General features: G+C 38.3%; 1 protein-coding gene across 1 annotated transcript in view; it reads right to left on the bottom strand.

Moving 5' to 3' along the window:
- Window positions 1–16,989, bottom strand: part of LOC113058575 (GRB2-associated-binding protein 2-like) — a 69,567-nt gene that overhangs the window by 30,665 nt on the left and 21,913 nt on the right. The window contains exon 2 of the mRNA XM_026226599.1: window positions 10,569–10,872. Coding sequence (XP_026082384.1) covers window positions 10,569–10,872 — 304 coding nt within the window. The remainder of the gene's footprint in view (window positions 1–10,568; window positions 10,873–16,989) is intronic.

Genomic DNA, 16,989 nt, shown 5'->3' with positions numbered 1-16,989 from the left:
TGAGTTCCTCCCTTGCAAACCCTGACACTAGGATCCCAAAATGGTGTCCAGTGAAACCCTTTTTTTTTTCTTTTAAATATAACTGGATTACTTTTTTCGCCAGTTTAATTTTTTTCTGGCTTGCTTTAATGGTAAAATTGAATTATAATAATCATAAAACTATTAAAAATCATGAAACCTTAAATTTATTATGAAGTTTATTAGGGCTCGGTTTTTCATTTATATATATATATATATATATATATATATATATATATATATATATATTTTTTTTTTTTTTCTCAAATAAAGGGCATCACAATGGCTCTCTACTGTTAAAAAGAAAGAAAAAGGCATGATATTCCTTAAAATTATTATTATTATTGTTGTTTTTGTTTTGAGGGGTACATTCTACTGTACAGCATTAGCATATTTCTGTCACGATTTCTTCAAGTTAATCCAAACTTTTTTTTGATAGCTTGTCATGGAGACTTTTGAGTTTCTGTGTGTACATGATATGGGGATAGTTTTATTAAATGAAATGGAGAAGTGACTTTTTTAAATGTTCTTTCAGTCAAATGAAAACACTTTGGGGGTCATAGGCAGTTTTGATCTGAGAAGAGTGAAGAAGACTTAATGCTATACTAAACTAAAAACATATTAATTACAGCCTGTAGCAAACTCACAATTAGGCATGCAAACCTGACCCAAACTTGAGCTGCGTTAACATAACATATGCTGAGCATCGAAAACATAAGTTGATCATAGAACCATTGCCACCAATGGTCTCTTTTGAGAAACACAGCCCTGGCCCACAATCCAAGAGGTCCGAGTCCCATCGGGCTCATATCGGGTAACAGACTTCAAGTATGCTGCTATGGCGATAAGCATTGATATTCTGGGATGCAGAGCACTAAGAGGAATCAGCAATCTGACCCCAAAGCAGCATGGCGTCTCATTATTTCAACAAAAATCGATTAGATTGAAGGGCATTTTGTGTGTGTAATTGGGAGGGGCCATTCTCATGCTGCACTGGGCTGGGTTGCCCTTGTCTAACCTCGCTGTTTGTCCCAGGAGCAGCTTGCCATCCCATCCATCCCCATGCACCCCAGCCTAAACCTGACAGACAGATCAGAGCATCGATAACAACCTGCTGCTGTCACACCATCCCCCACAGGAGCACACACACACACACACACACACACACACACACACACACACAATCAAAGTTTTGTTCTACTGAAAGGACCTGTAGTCTCCACCATGCATAATCACAAACATAAAATACATTTCAACACAACGGTCAACAAACATGCTAACAATCAGTATCTTATATCTGAAATCTTATATTGTGGTAGGAATAATTTTATGGTGTCATGGTAACAGTATCTTTCTAGTTATTTATAGTTAATCATGAAATCAACTACACACACACACATGCTCAAAATTGGTAATAATCCAACTTGATATCTGTGGAGTAAAGTTTGATCTAAAAATGTATACTATTAGTATTTTATACTATTATAATATTTATTAATAATTTAATTCAGCTTTTATTTTAAATGTTAAATTCATTTTAGTTTAAGTTTTAGTAATATTTAATATGCTTTACAATTTACAATTCTGTAAAGCTTACATTCATTTTAGTTTTAGTTTTAGTAATTTTAAAAGTTAGTCTTCATCTTATTCAATTCAATATTTTTTTTTAGGTTTAAAGTTTGTTCAGTTTCATTTCATTTAACATATTTATGTATTTATTTATTTAACAACACCCTTTAAAATGTGAAAACTGGAATAATAATAAAAAAAAAATAAACGAATGGGGTACACTGTTTTTGCCCCACTGACTTTCATTATATAGACAAAAAATATAGACAAAAAAAAAAAATGACACTGGTTTAGGATCATAAGGGTAAGTAAATGATGACATAGGTTTAATTTTGGTGTCAACTATTCTTTTAAAAAGTGGCACATCTTACCCCACTCTCCTCAACTGTCATACCTCCCAGCCCTATTAACAAGCCTGCTTGTTTGGTCACACATGAACAAAGACTCGTACTATGCTTTGCGTCATGACTTATGCTACATTACTCAAACAAGCTCTTCAGCAAACACTGAGAAAATGAAACCTAGAGGCAGACACTCGGGTAGACAGATAAGAGTCAAGTCAGACTTGGGTGCTGAATCATTGTTTTGACTATGTGGAGTCATAGCAAGGCAGTCCTCAACTTCAACCAGCAATGTCTGTTTAAAATTTGCAGACAAAACAACTTACTAGCCTACTCATCACGGGAATCCCCAAAGCTTCCCAATGGACAGGGTTTGAAAGGTTAATGCTTTTCTTTTTTTCCTTTTTTTTTTATTTCATGCCAGCTAAATATGAATAAAGGGAATATGGTGTGTTTATTCACCATGTCGGGCAGACATTTTTCGCCAGACTATCAGATAGCTTTGTTTATGTTCAAGTTGTGAGTATATCCTGATAAAACAGACAGACATAACACTTTAAACGACCTACAACAGACACATATATTAAAACAAAAAGTAGAAGAAAGTTGTGCAATACCTATCAGTATCAATAATCTGTAGACCTGTAACCATGTAGAATTAAAGTCAACATGAAATGGCATTCACAACTCAATCTGCAATCTGATGCCTTTCTGAGTGCAACAGGATATTCAACGGAAAGAAATGTAGGAAGGGACTTAATTTTATACAGTTGATTAGATTGTGAAGTGCAAGTTGCATTCAGCACTTCATAAGACTCGTGCATTGGTTTATGAATTATTGTCACAATCGCAAAATCTAAATTTGAACACTTGCATTATACTGTATGAACTTGCATACTTTGTTTGAGTTCATCTGAACAAATTAAGTAATATATATCTAGGACACTATGATGGAGAGTTGTTTAAAAACACAATAAACATTTTGCCTTTACTACCTTAAAAAGAGCAAAAAGATCCTCCAATGTCTGCTGCACCACCTAGATAAAGGAGATAAAACGAGGAGCCAATTACCTGCTCATTAGCAAATGTTATTTATTTATGTCCTTGCGACCTCCAATAGGGGGCTGCAGTGATGACGTGCTTTTGTAAGCCAACTCAGAAGTTAGCATTCGTTCCCTCAACATAGAGCAAATAGAGGATTTTTCCATTGGCTTTTTGCAGAAAATAAGCTCTGTGACCAACAAAATATTGATTCTTACATGTTTGGTTCATCATGATAAACAACTTTAAAGCCTAAATACAATCGTGAGAAGTAAAAAACCAAATACAGACTATAAACAAACTATACAATGGATGAATGACTTAACCGACACCATTAAGCTTCGGACAACTCTTTCAGTCTTTATTTTCCCAGAAAGTTTGAAGTAGAATAGTTAGGAAAAACATGACATATAAACAAAACAAGGCTTTGAAAGCGTGAGTGTTTTTGGGTTTATGGCCTATTACAAAATTCTTGCAGCACTTTGTGTATGGAAGACCAACATGCAGCTAAAAATCTGTATTAGAACATGAGGAGAGCAGACGTCTGTTCTCCAGTTGCCAGACACTTCACTGACACCAATCAATCTGCTGGACTTTCTGTGGAAACTTGCATGGACACAGAGGGGTGAGGACATTCCACAGTGTGAATATGTACTGTAGATAAAATTATTATTTGAACCGTGTACTACGGACAAAATGAGGAACCCATCTAAATAGTAAATCTATGAGCTTCTTGTGTACATTGTTTGCATGAACTGTATAATGCTTCTGTAAGGATGTCTACAACATGTTTCATGCTCCATCCTAGGGATGTGCAAAACTTAATATTTTTAAAAACCGAATAATCAGTGGATAGTTTAAACCAGTTTTAAAATATTTTTGATGCAAAAAATAAGTTAGGTAAACTAATTTAAAAAGTACAGTATAAACAAGTAATTGTATAAATAAATAAATAAATAAATATATAGAGTGACGTATGTCCCGAAGCCTCATCAGCATCGCCCTGGAAACACACAAGGAACACCTGGAAACCTCTTCACAGGCTGATCGGTTACGGCTGCCGACAATTATGCGGCGGCTACATAAGCCACAGCCACCTACACCCAAGTCAGTGATCACTCCAGAAGATTGGATGCTAACACTGTTTTCAGTGTTCCCCTACAGAGAGCCTGTGACCGATCAGAACCCAACGCACGGACACGTCACACTTGGAACACTGACACTATTAGCACACCAGCCAGCGAGCACTCCATCACTTCCTTCTTCCTGCCATCTGTTTTTTTAATAAAACCACTCTCCGGGACCTTTATTTTTGTACTCCTCGATGTCATGTGATTCTTCACCCCGTTACACCGTTGGAGAATGTGGGCACAAGTGTGATGAATCACCGACAGCTGCCCTTACCACACCCCCCCCCCCCAAAAAAAAATAAAAATGAAAATGTCGTGGACTCCGGGAGTGCGGTCAGCCTCATTCACCCTACCGACTTAGCCCGGATTTGACTGCCTCCTCCTCGCCGCTACACCGCCTGCCAGCCCCAGTGGGAGCCGCCGAAGACCCCTATGGAAGAAGGGGGGCAGATGTCATCCTGTGCTGCTGGCCTCGGACAGTGCCAGAGAAGGTAAGTCCCCAAGTGATCATAACCTATACTTTGATGTCTTCCAGCAGGTGTCCGAGGGTGCAACTTCAGCAAGGCCCAGCACGAGGACGCCCGCTGAAGCACTGTTGGGCCCAAGTACGGGTCATCGAGGAGAAAGAGGTCCAGCCGGGCCCCCACCCGGTCCCACACTTCACCGTCCAGAAAGGCCTGCCCTACTGTGTCGTACCGAAGAGGGGGGAGAAAAAAACCTTGCTAATGGTGCCACGGATGAAGACCGAGATGGTGATGTAACTGGCTTACTCACATCGCATGGCCGGCCACCTCGGAGCCCGGGCTGGATGCCGAGGTGAAGCGGTTCTGCCAAGCGGACACCTCCCCCAGTCCGCTAATTCCGCTGCCCATCATTGATGTGCCCTTCGAGCTGATCAGGATGGATCTAGTGGGGCTGCTGTCATAGTCCGCCCAGGGACATGAGCATATCCTGGTGATCGTTGATTATGCCGGTACCCTGAGGCAATTCCCCTGCATAAGGCCACAGCCAAGTCCATCATCCAAGAGCTGTTCCTCCTTTGAGGCTGAGATTCTGACCGACCAAGGATCCCCCTTCATGCCCCGGCTGATGGCAGACCTCTGCCTGCTCCTCAAGGTGAAAGAACTCCGGACCACATTCTACCACCCACAGCCACTACAACCGGGCGGCCCAGCCATGGGAGTTCCAGCTGGGAGACCACCTCCTGGTCCTGGTCCACAATGTGGCCTGCAAATTCCTGACCACCTGGCAGGGGCTGTACACCAGAAGGTGGGCCCGAGAAGGTGGGCCCGGGCACCTATAGGGTGCCTCAGCCCGGCCGATATTTCCACCCTTGACCTGACAAAGGGGTACTGGCAAGTCGGACTCACTGAGGAGGCCAAGCCCAAGACCACCTTCTCCACCCCAAGTGGCCACTGGCAATTCCGGTCCCTCCTGTTCATCTTGCATGGGGCTCCTGTTACTTTCCAGTGCATGATGGACATCCTCCTGCAGCCCCATCAAGCCTACGCTGCCGCCTACCTGGATGAGGTTGTCGTCCACTCCGAGTGGTGGGAGGACCATCTGGAACATCTCCGGAGGGTGCTGGGAGATACCAATGCCTGGGAACTCGGTGGTTCTTAGTGCTCCAGGACTTCCACTTCAGTGTACAACACCGAGCTTGGACAGCCAACGCCAACGGGTTCACCAGGATTTGGTCAGCTATCGTAAGTCTGTCAGGGCACACTCCCCATCCACCCCCAGTCTCCCCATTGTACCAGCCAGCGAGAACTCCCGCACTTCCTTCTTCCTGTCATCTGTTTATCAATAAAACCACCCTCTGGGACTTTTTATTTTTGCACTCCTCGCTGTTGTGTGATTCTACACCACGTTACAATATATATACTGTATACACACACTATATACACACACTCTCTCTATCTATCTATCTATCTATCTATCTATCTATCTATCTATCTATCTATCTATCTATCTATCTATCTATCTATCTATCTATCTATCTATCTCTCTCTCTCTCCATATATATATATATATATATACAGACACACACACACACACAGACATTCTGTCATATTCTTTAGAAAGAAACATTTCTTGATCAGCACTGAACAGTGAAGAACAGAAATTTCAAAGAATAGCATTTATTTGAAATAAAAATCTTTTGTAACATTATACATTTCTTTACTAATGCCTTGCCTAATAAAAGTATTAATTTCTTTAAAAAAATCTATATGAAGAAAAATATTGTAAAAGGATAGATCAAGATATGTTGACCTGCACTGAATATGCACTGAAGGTGGCATTTTCATTGAATATCCATTGTATTTTATCTGTCATGGCTGTTGTGTGACATTTCAGTCATGTGACAAAATTAGCTACGCTTAATACACATATCGGCACTCAACCACACAGAATTACAGAATCCGTCTCCATCTATGTTCACTTGACACACTTTTGTTTCATCCTCTGGAACCATCACACATGCAATACATGTCCCCAAAGCTCCGGCAAACAGACTCGATGCGACGCCGCCTGACTATCATTGCTTACATCCTCTGAGGCAAACTGGGCTCTCCCACTTTTCATGCTCACAGTGCTGCTGACAACTTGATACTTGCTTGGGGAAAAGAGAGGTTGAGTGCCGCATTTGTCTGGGGAGGGGAGGAGAGCTGCTCTGATCTACACTGCAATTGCGGTGTGTGTTTTATTCTCTAAGAGACTGTGGCTGCATCTCATAAATAAATGTTTTTTTTTTTTTTCAACTCAGCCTTTATCATTTTGCCAGAGTAATGGATGGGAACACATCACTGGACACGGTGTGTGTATGTGTAAGAACACAGAAAGTCATCTTTTGAGAATAATGTATGTTTTTGCAAAAATGAGGGTATTTTATGACAAGGGTCATTCTAAAATATTAATGATATTTGTGGCCCTTGTATATATTATAATATCCATTAAATAGCTGATGTTTTACTATGTGTAATTATAGACGGATAGTATTAATTTCAGTGTTGGGGGTAACGCATTACAAGTAACGCGAGTTACATCAGATTACTATTTTCAAGTGACTAGTAAAGTAATGAATTACTTTTTAATGTAACATTTCTGAAAAAGGCAATGCCAGTTACTTTGTTTTCCCATTTATTGACTGACAAGTATCCCGTTCCCATATTGTGAGAAATCAGAAGTACAGAGGCGTTGTGTGCGCTGTGTGAACATGATGTTACTGTAGTTCTAGACTAAATGTGAATTTGCATTAATTCATCCCACTCACAAAAAAACTGATTTAGTTTTCGTCAAAATTAATTAAAACTGTAAAAGGCAAACTCAGCAATGATGCAAAACTGCAATAACTAAATATATTTAAAAAAAAACACAAATGCATCCAGTCCAATTTTATAAGCTAATGTCTTTGCTGCTGACCTTTGATGATCCAGTTCAACCATACTAATAAGCAAAAATGACTTTAGATAAACTAACAATTGTGCCTCACGGTTCTTTATGTTTTTTTTTTTTTTTTTTTTTTTCCTGAACCTCCTTCTCCTGTGTTCTACTAAACAAACTTAAATTTACTTTTCCTTCAGCCTGAGGTTTATTCATTACACTTTTTGGTGTGAAAGGGCTTTTACATTTACTATAAAAATAACTTCTTATATGAAAAACAATCAAGCCCTGCTCATATTTAACAAGTTACATGAAAGAAATGCAAAAGTAATGTAACACATTACTTTCCATAAAAAGTAACTAAGTAACGTAGTTAGTTACATTTTTTTAGGGAGTAACCAGAGATGTTAAGTAACAAAGTACAAATAGTTTGTTACCTTACTTAAGTAGAAATTTTGGTTATCTATACTTTACTGGAGTAATTATTTTTCTGCCGACTTTTTATTTCTACTCCTTACATTTTCACGCAATTATCTGTACTTTCTAGTCCTTACAGTTGAAAATTAGGTTTGTTACAGCTATTTCATTTCGTCATCATTAAAAAAACAATCCAGATAAATTGTGACATCCGGATGGAGTGAATTTTATTGTGGTTGGATGATAATTATAAATATATACCATTCCGACACCCTATTGGTTTGTACGCGATCCATCACACTTGCACATGACACAAATCACATCACACTACAGTAAGGACATAGCAAATGTTGGGTTCATTTATCAAAAATACATATTTCTTAAAAGTTATTATTTCTCACTGCTGGCTCATTTATCAAATGGGTGCTTTATCTTCTTCCTCCGAAAGTAAGCTACTGTAGGTAGTTTGGTAGTGAAACGTTTGAATAAATTAGTGTTTGCGATTTAAAATGTTGTGATAACTAGGTTATAACTACTTTGTAACTCGTTACCCCCCTAACATTGGACATACAGACGTATGAAGCGAATACATGAAGCTATCAATCAAGAAGGTAACAGTTATTTTTCATTTGTATTTTTTTGATTAATCACTTGGATTAATCACTCATTTTGACAGCACTAATGTTTATTGTAAATAGACAACTATACGCCTGCCTGGGTACAACAATTTTCTTGTCCATTGTCTTCGCAGATTCCTCCAGCTAAGCTTGGATGTACATTTACATTCCATTTAAGGTTATTGTTAAAATGCCTCTGAAGTTGACTTTTTGCACCATTACAATACTTACAAGCAACTAGTCGTCATATCTCTATTTCTGTAATGTATTTTCATTGTACTAAAGTGCATTCATTTTCAATGGGCATATGCGGCTAAAACAGGTAGCCTAGTGCATCCCACATTTTTCAACATGAACATTTAATATAACATTATAGTCATTATTGCCTATGGCCTTTAGAAAATGTTTTTTGAGGAGGTGCGGTAGTGCACAATAGGCCCCTATGGCGCGGCCTAAGCTTTTGTTTTTTTAATGATTTTTTTTTCCTTACATTACGTTTACTTTTATACTTTAAGTAGTTTTGAAACCAGTACTTTTATATTTTTACTTGAGTAAAACGCTTGAGTCTATACTTTAACTTCTACAAAAGTGTTTTTAAACCCTGGTATCTATACTTCTACCTGAGTAATGAATGTGAATTAATATGTGATAAAATAAAATAAAATAAAAGCTACTATTTTGCATTTATTTTCTCAGTATTTTTATAAAATAAAATAAAATACCCATTTGACAGAAGGTGAGCAGGCAGACTGATTTGTTTGAGGTGAGCAGGCAGTGTATTTGCATGAGTTGTGTGACCCAGAAGTCAAGTACTGCTGGCTGGCCTGTTGAAAAAGGTCAGATAAGGTTCTCATGCTTTGAATGGTGACTGCCAAAAACTGTGCATGACTTTCTCATTAACAAGACCGTCAACCTCTCTTACTCATCGAGTGAAAATGTACACACCTCAGTGGGTGGAAACTGATCTTTTTAGCAGGAAAACATGGAACAAATAATACAAAGACATCTACGACACTTGCTGGATTGATGCAAACCCCCCTAAAGACCACATGTCATCCATCATACATCAATAATACAATGGATAATACAAATCTGTGTGAAATTAGTTGAAGGGAAAATCTTTTATAAAAGACACACAATACAGAGAGAACAGTCTGGTACATCTAGATAATAAAATTGATTGATAATTTGAGTGAATTTGTATATTGACGTTCCCACACTTTTATACAAATGATCCATAAACATTAACTTCAGTGCAGAATGGCCTTAGCCCCCATTATTCACGCTCCTAATGAATAATATCTGGTATATATATATATATATATATATATATATATATATATATATATATATATATATATATATATATATATATATATCAACATCAAGCTAGATGCTTTCAAAAAGCAAAAACTTAATAAGAAACCTAAATAAGAAACTTAAATAAACCTAAATAAGAAAAATAAGAAATTTTGCATGCATATTTGCATTGAATCACACATGATCAGCTTCTCACCAGAAATATAAAAAGATTTAATGAGATTTATTTTACAGTAATAAGTTCACTTGAACTAATATAACCTATATGTAAGATCCCACATTCACAAAGTCCTCTTTACATCAAAAACAACCTGCGTTTAACTGTCTCTAGAATATACATTAGCACTATGCCTGCAATGATGGGCAGCTTTCCCTCCCTTTTCTTTAACAGAACAAAAGGGGGAAAAATCAATAAACCTTTCAGACACTGCATCCATTTGGCAAGGCTGGTCCAGCCCAACTTTCTCAAATGACAAAAAAGGAAAGCACTAAGATATGGCATCAGGTTACTTGTGATTGTTTTCTATCTGTCGTATCATCATCTCAGAGAAAAAAATAGCACGATGCTCCAGATGAGAGCCCTGTTACTGTAAAACCATAGATAATGGCATACAGTAAATCTACTGAATTCGGTTGCTAGGTTGACATTGCCTATACAGCTGAACACAGATTCAACAGAATCTGCCCAAAAATGTTGATTGTGAACCCAAACACAGACGTGCTTCTCCTACCGTGATGGTTGTCCTCTGATTGGTTGAATCCACACAGCTGGCAGATGGAGCGCACCCAGCGGTTCATCTCCTCCTCCGTTTCTGCCACCATGTAGAAGGTCCTCTCAGCTGTCTTGATGTCGAACACAAAGCTGTCCTGGAACTCTTTGCGTTTGAAGGTGAGGCCGGCGTCCACCTGCTCGCAGCAGTGCAGGTCGATGATTCGAATGGGCTTTTTGGCATGGTCATTTTTGTAGTACTCAAGTACATCTGGGTCTCCGCTCATGCGCCCGCTACGCAGGATAAACCACCGCTTCTTCCACGCCTACAGACATAACAATAACAATAATGGAATGATTTAATAATAAAACTCTTGTATTATTATATTTACATTTACACGACTTTTATCCAAAGCGACTTACAGATGAGGACAGTGGAAGCAATCAAAAACAACAAAAGAGCAATGATATATAAGTGCTATAACAAGTCTCAGTTAGCTTAGACACAGTACACGTAGCATGGGCTTTTAAATAATATAATAACTAAAAAGAAAACAGATAGAGTAGAGCAAGCTAGTGTTAAAGGTCTTTTTTTTTATAATTAGTGAGTGCTAAAGTTAGATGATCAAATAAAGATGGAAGAGATGTGTTTTGAGCTGATTCTTGAAGATGGCTAAGGACTGAGCTGCTTGGATTGAATTGGGGAGGTCATTCCACCAGGAGGTAACATTTAATTAAAAAGTCTGTAAAAGTGACTTTGTGCTTCTTTGGGATGGCACAATCAAGCGACGTTTACTTGCAGAACGCAAGCTTCTAGAGGGCACATAAGTCTGAAGCAATACATTTAAGTAAATGGGTGCAGAGCCAGAGGTGTTTTGTAGGCAAACATCAGTGCCATGAATAAATATATAATGTCTATAAAATATATATTATTATAATAAAGCAATACAGTAAAAACCTTAATGAATACAATAAACATAAATATTGTGAAATATTATTATATATTTCTAATAATATATGTATCATTATGATTTTTAAAAACTAAAATATTTTAAAATGGCATTAATTCCTGTCGCACGATCCTTCAGAAATCATTCTAACATGCTGATTTGCCTTCTTTGATGAACAGAAAATTGAAAACAGTATTTGTATCATTATAAATGTCTTTAATGGCACATTTGATCCAAGTAATACATCTTTGCTGAATTAAACTGTTAAGTACTGAATTCAATGATTAATTTGGTTACACTTTATTTTGATAGTCTACTTTAGATATTCTACTAACTGTAAGTAACTTTGCAACTACATGTCAACTTCCTCTCATTAGAGCATTTGTAGACTGTAAAGTTAGGGTTAGAACGTCTGTTGAGTGACCATTATTATAAAGCGTTTGTAGATATTAAACAGACAGTCTACTAATACTCTAAAGACTGCTAGTTTCTATGTACTTGCAAAGTTATTTATACTGTAGGTCAGTGTTGTAGTCGAGTCACCAACTGTCGAGTCCAAGTCGAGTCTCGAGTCACAGTGTTCGAGTCCGAGTCCAAGTCCGAGTCACCAAAGAAGAGTACGAGTCGAGTCCAAGTCGAGTCCGCATTACCAGAGTTCGAGTCCGAGTCGAGTCTCGAGTCCCGAATTGGAATTTAATTTTTTTATTTTTTGAGGAAACAATAGAAACCTACTGAGTTGGTAGGCATTGAAGTCCAATTTATGAAGAAAAAATCCTGAAATGTTTTCCTTAAAAAATTAAAATTTAAGAAAAAACGGATAATCTTGATGGCATTGGGAGAAGTAAATGATTAGGACATTTTCATTTTTGTGTGAACTAATCCTTTAACACTGTATTACAGAAATACACTCGGTGAAAAAAGAAACGTGCATTTTCAGGACACTGTATTTTAAAGATACTTAAAACATAAAAATCTATACGACATGCCGAGAGAGAGAGAGAGAGAGTGTGAGAGAGAGAGAGAGAAAGAGAGAGCGTTTGTGTGTGAGTGACCGAGTGATTTAGCCTGAGTATGCGCGCTCATAATGGAAGCAACGCGCTCGTTTTTTTCCAGGCGCGTCCGCACCGCATCGAGTTAAAAACATCTAAACTTTTCAGAATGCGCAAGCGTTCTGTCTTTTGACAGAAACTAATCAAACAGCTTCATCCTTTCCCGCAAGTGCCCGAGCGCTTTGGAGAAAAAGTAAAGTTAAAGTAAAGTGAGTGACGTCAGTGAGTGTGTTGTCAAGCAAAGAGAGCGAGCGGTAGCAGTGTCTGTGAGGAAAATAATAGATCCTGGCCGGTCTTGGGCACGAAACAGGAAGTGTGTAACACCTTATATATATATATATATATATATATATATATATATATATATATATATATATATATATATATATATATATATATATATATATATATATATTATAACATTTTTAGTCACAAACAACGTGAAGAATGCTCAAGTACGGTTTTATATATCCTCGAGTCCGAGTCCAAGTACGAGTCATCAGTCCGCGAGTCCAAGTCGAGTCACGAGTCCAAAGAATAGTGCCTCGAGTCGGACTCGAGTCCGAGTCCAGGACTCGAGTACTCCATCACTGCTGTAGGTAGTTGAATGTCTAAAGCTACCATTAATTTTCTTATAAAATAAAAGTGTTTTCACTGAAAAAATAACAAAGTGTTAATTGTTTTTTGTTGTTGTTTTTGTAGTAATTGTTTATAGACATCTGATTTTTTTCCAAGTTCTTGTCTCATTTTACTGTTAATTTCAATAATACCGAAATGATAAAATACACAAAAAATAAAGACTCTCAACATAAAATTCTAATTTAAAAGAACAGTTAAAGAAGTCTTCAGTTTGTGCTTACTTAACACTGATCAAAACCAAGATTGGGCTCCAAGTGTGTTTCTGCGGGTGTGTGTTCCATTTAGTGTCTTTAAATGTGTTTGAGCGGCTTGAGACAGGTGCTACTCCCACACACTGTTTCCTGATCAGATAGAGCTTTAAGGGGGAAACAAACACACACACATACACACACACACAGATACACTGCATGAACTCCATTATGGCAACTGTAATAATGGCACGCACAGCTGCTAAACTACTGTTTTGATGATCCATGGATTTTTTGTGACACACGCACAATACGCTTCATCAGCAAATACAAATACAGGGATTCCCACTTGTGTACAAACACACAGGTGATTCATGCGTAGTAGCTGGGAATTACCCTGATTTGAATGTTAATCGACTCTTCTGCTTCAACCACAAGCAACAGAAACGCATTGTAATTTTAACTGAAAAAAAAAAAAAAAATCACTTTATATTAAATATATTCATAGTCTGTCACAATAAAGTAGTAGTAGTTAAAAAAATAAACAAATTAGATAAATCATTTTAAATAAATAAATAGTACATTTTTAAATGTTTAGATGTCCCGTGTAAAGAGTTATTTTGACACTGACAAAAAAAAAAAAAAAAAAGCACATAGAGAAACTGCCGGATGATGGAAAGAAGCTACGTGGCCCAATGCCAGAAATGTACTTCCGGCCCATATCTCTCTCTCTCTCTCTCTCTCTCTCTCTCTGTGGCTCCTGCTGACACACAGGATCCCACAGGCTTTCTTTCTTCCATCAACACTGACACACACACACATGCAGAGCCACCTCCGCCACCGAACCAGGGAACCAAGGACACGGTTTCCACTAAGCGCTTACACCCCCGCTCTTTCCCCGTCCTGCCTCCAGCCTCACTGTCCGACAGGAAGCGGAAAATGGATCCCACTACACATCCTGTGTTTTCTCAAGCATGCTGTTACCCCTCACATCACTCCTCTCACTCCATTCAGCCTGGGACACTAGTACACTGCAAATTTATGAGCAACAATTTGCAGTATGCCGTGGGAAACGCTTCAAATGTTAGTGCACTATAGTTATCACATGAGTACGAACACCACTGAAAATGCTAGGAAAAATTTTAATTGTTTAACACTTCTTAAATATGTATTGTTATTATCAATGTTGAAAACTTGCTTAAAGGGTTAGTTCGCCCGAGAATGAAAATCCGTCCATCTTCTACTCACCCTCGAAGCATCTTAGGTGTACGTGACTTTCTTCTTTCAGAATAATCCAATCGACTTTATATTAAATTTTGTCCTTGCTCTTCCAAGCCTTTCAATTGGGGTAAGCGGGTGTTTGTTGTCAACAGTTTAGAAGACGTGAAATAAAGTGCACACACCTGTAATAAAACATCCCTCACACGGCTCCGGGGGTGAATAAAGGCCCACTAGCGAATCCATGTGTTTTTATATGATAAATATCCAGATTTGAAACATAATAAACACTTTTTTTCTCAATTCTGCTGACTGTGGGGAACCGGAAGGCGTGTTTTCTTTTTTAACTAATTTTTTTTAATGTTCAGTCGTGGCATAAAATAAATTGTAAGATATAGGAGGAACTGTATTTCATTGTTTACTTTTAATGACAAAATGCTTACGGACATCTCTTGCCTCATTTGACTTGGAAATAAAATGGTAATCATGGGGAGTTTAACGTGTGCCATTAAAGGGCTGTGGGTACTTAAGTTTAGGAAAACTGATTTTAGTAGGTCGTCCAACAGAAAATCGGCATACTTTGCACAGTAAACATACTGTATACTACAGAAATAGTAGTTTGAGCATTATCATCATTATAAGCATTATCACGTCACTGCTGTATCCTCTGAATATGACCGCCATTCAGATCACTCAGAAGTGAGGATGTACAGACAGTTTTCTGCCCTGCTGTTCAAGCAAAACAGGAAATTAACAGTGCGTCCAAATTTAGATGCAGTTCAGCTGTAAATATCTGAGAACAGAAGTAGCTTTCTGCTCTGATGTGATTCCAGATCATTTTTGAAGCTACCTGCTAATTTGCTGTTTGACAATCCATTACATTTTATGTGATTCGCGTGCACACTTCTTCAGCAAATATCTACATAAAGGTTTCCACTCATGTACAAATGCACAGGTGCTTCATGCAGTAATTGGGAATTTCCCTACTTTGAATGTAAATGGACTCTTCTGCTTTAACAACATGCAACAGAAATGTAACATTACCATTTTCATCAACTACAGAAAGGACAATGTGCAGGGATTATTTTATGAAAACGACCATATGACTGCATTGCTTTACAGCCAGAAATGAAGCCAGACAGTGCAACTTATAACAACCAAGTGAAAGATATAACACCGACATGTCAGCCCCCTCGTAAATATGACTTGCAAACTCAATTAGGTTCAGCTAATCACCTTCTCAATGGCACACAAAGCCGTTTGACTTTCAACTGTGAGCAGCTGTGCTCATTTCTATTAGCTCAGCATGAAAAGAGCTTTCCTGAAGCATTTCAGTCCTTGGTACAACTGAAGCAAACAATCGACTACGAGTGGCAAGGCACTCTCATAAAGATCTCTAGGATAAAGTTGTGTGCAGGCACAAGGCAGGAGATGGATACAAAAAAAAAAAAAAAAATCAAAGGCTTTATCGATTCCTAGAAGCATAGGTGCATCTATTATTAAGAAGTGTAAGGCATTTGGTACAACACAGACCCTCCCTGACCAGGACGTCGTTTCAGACTGGATGAAAGAGCCAGGAGGAAACTAGTCTGAGAGAACTCTGAAGCAGCTGCAGGAACTTATGACAAAGAGTGATCATTGTGTGCATGTGACAACAATATCACAAATTCTCCACAAATGTGGCTTGTATGGGAGGGTTGCAAGAAAAAAACCACTCCCACGGAGCTCCGGAAGGATAAAGGGAGGTGTAACGACAGTAAAGGACAGAATAAAGTCCAGGCCTGGTCCTCTCTTGTCCTTTACTGTCATTCCTCCTGCTTTTATCCTTCCGAAGCTCCTCCGTGGGATTCCAGACCGGTTAGTGGCGCAGGTGTCGCTCATTATCCTTCACTCCACCGGCCTCGCTCCGTTCCCACGGCTCTCGGCCCCGCCCACACGTCACAACAGTCCTAGTTATTATACTAAAATATCTGACTGCAGAAAGCCACAATGACCAATCAGATTATCAGATGAGATCAAAGTCGTCTGCAGTGTTGAGTAATAATTTCCTCAATGGCAACCTGCTTGGATACTTTCTATTTTTGAATCATCAGACAAGGGCAAACAAAACCAACAAACAGTCTTTCCATGTTCCCCGTGTGTATTCCTTTCAGACTGATAAACGACACGAGACATATCTGTCTACACGCAGCTGAATGACTGGAGATTTTGGGAATGACAACACTTTCAGTTCAGTGATATTTTCACCAAAGCCCCCCAATGGCAAGACATAGAAATGGGCAACTGGATCTTGTGCAGGTTTGCTGTTATTGTAAATAAATAAATAAAAATAATCAATCAAACAAACGAATGAATGAATAAATAAAATACAAGTGTACATTTCATATGATATTTAACTA

Source organism: Carassius auratus, chromosome 40 (genome assembly GCF_003368295.1).
Source record: "Carassius auratus strain Wakin chromosome 40, ASM336829v1, whole genome shotgun sequence".
Classification (NCBI taxonomy): Eukaryota; Metazoa; Chordata; class Actinopteri; order Cypriniformes; family Cyprinidae; genus Carassius; species Carassius auratus.
Note: the sequence above shows the minus strand (reverse complement) of the source record. Positions and strands in the feature narration are given on the sequence as shown.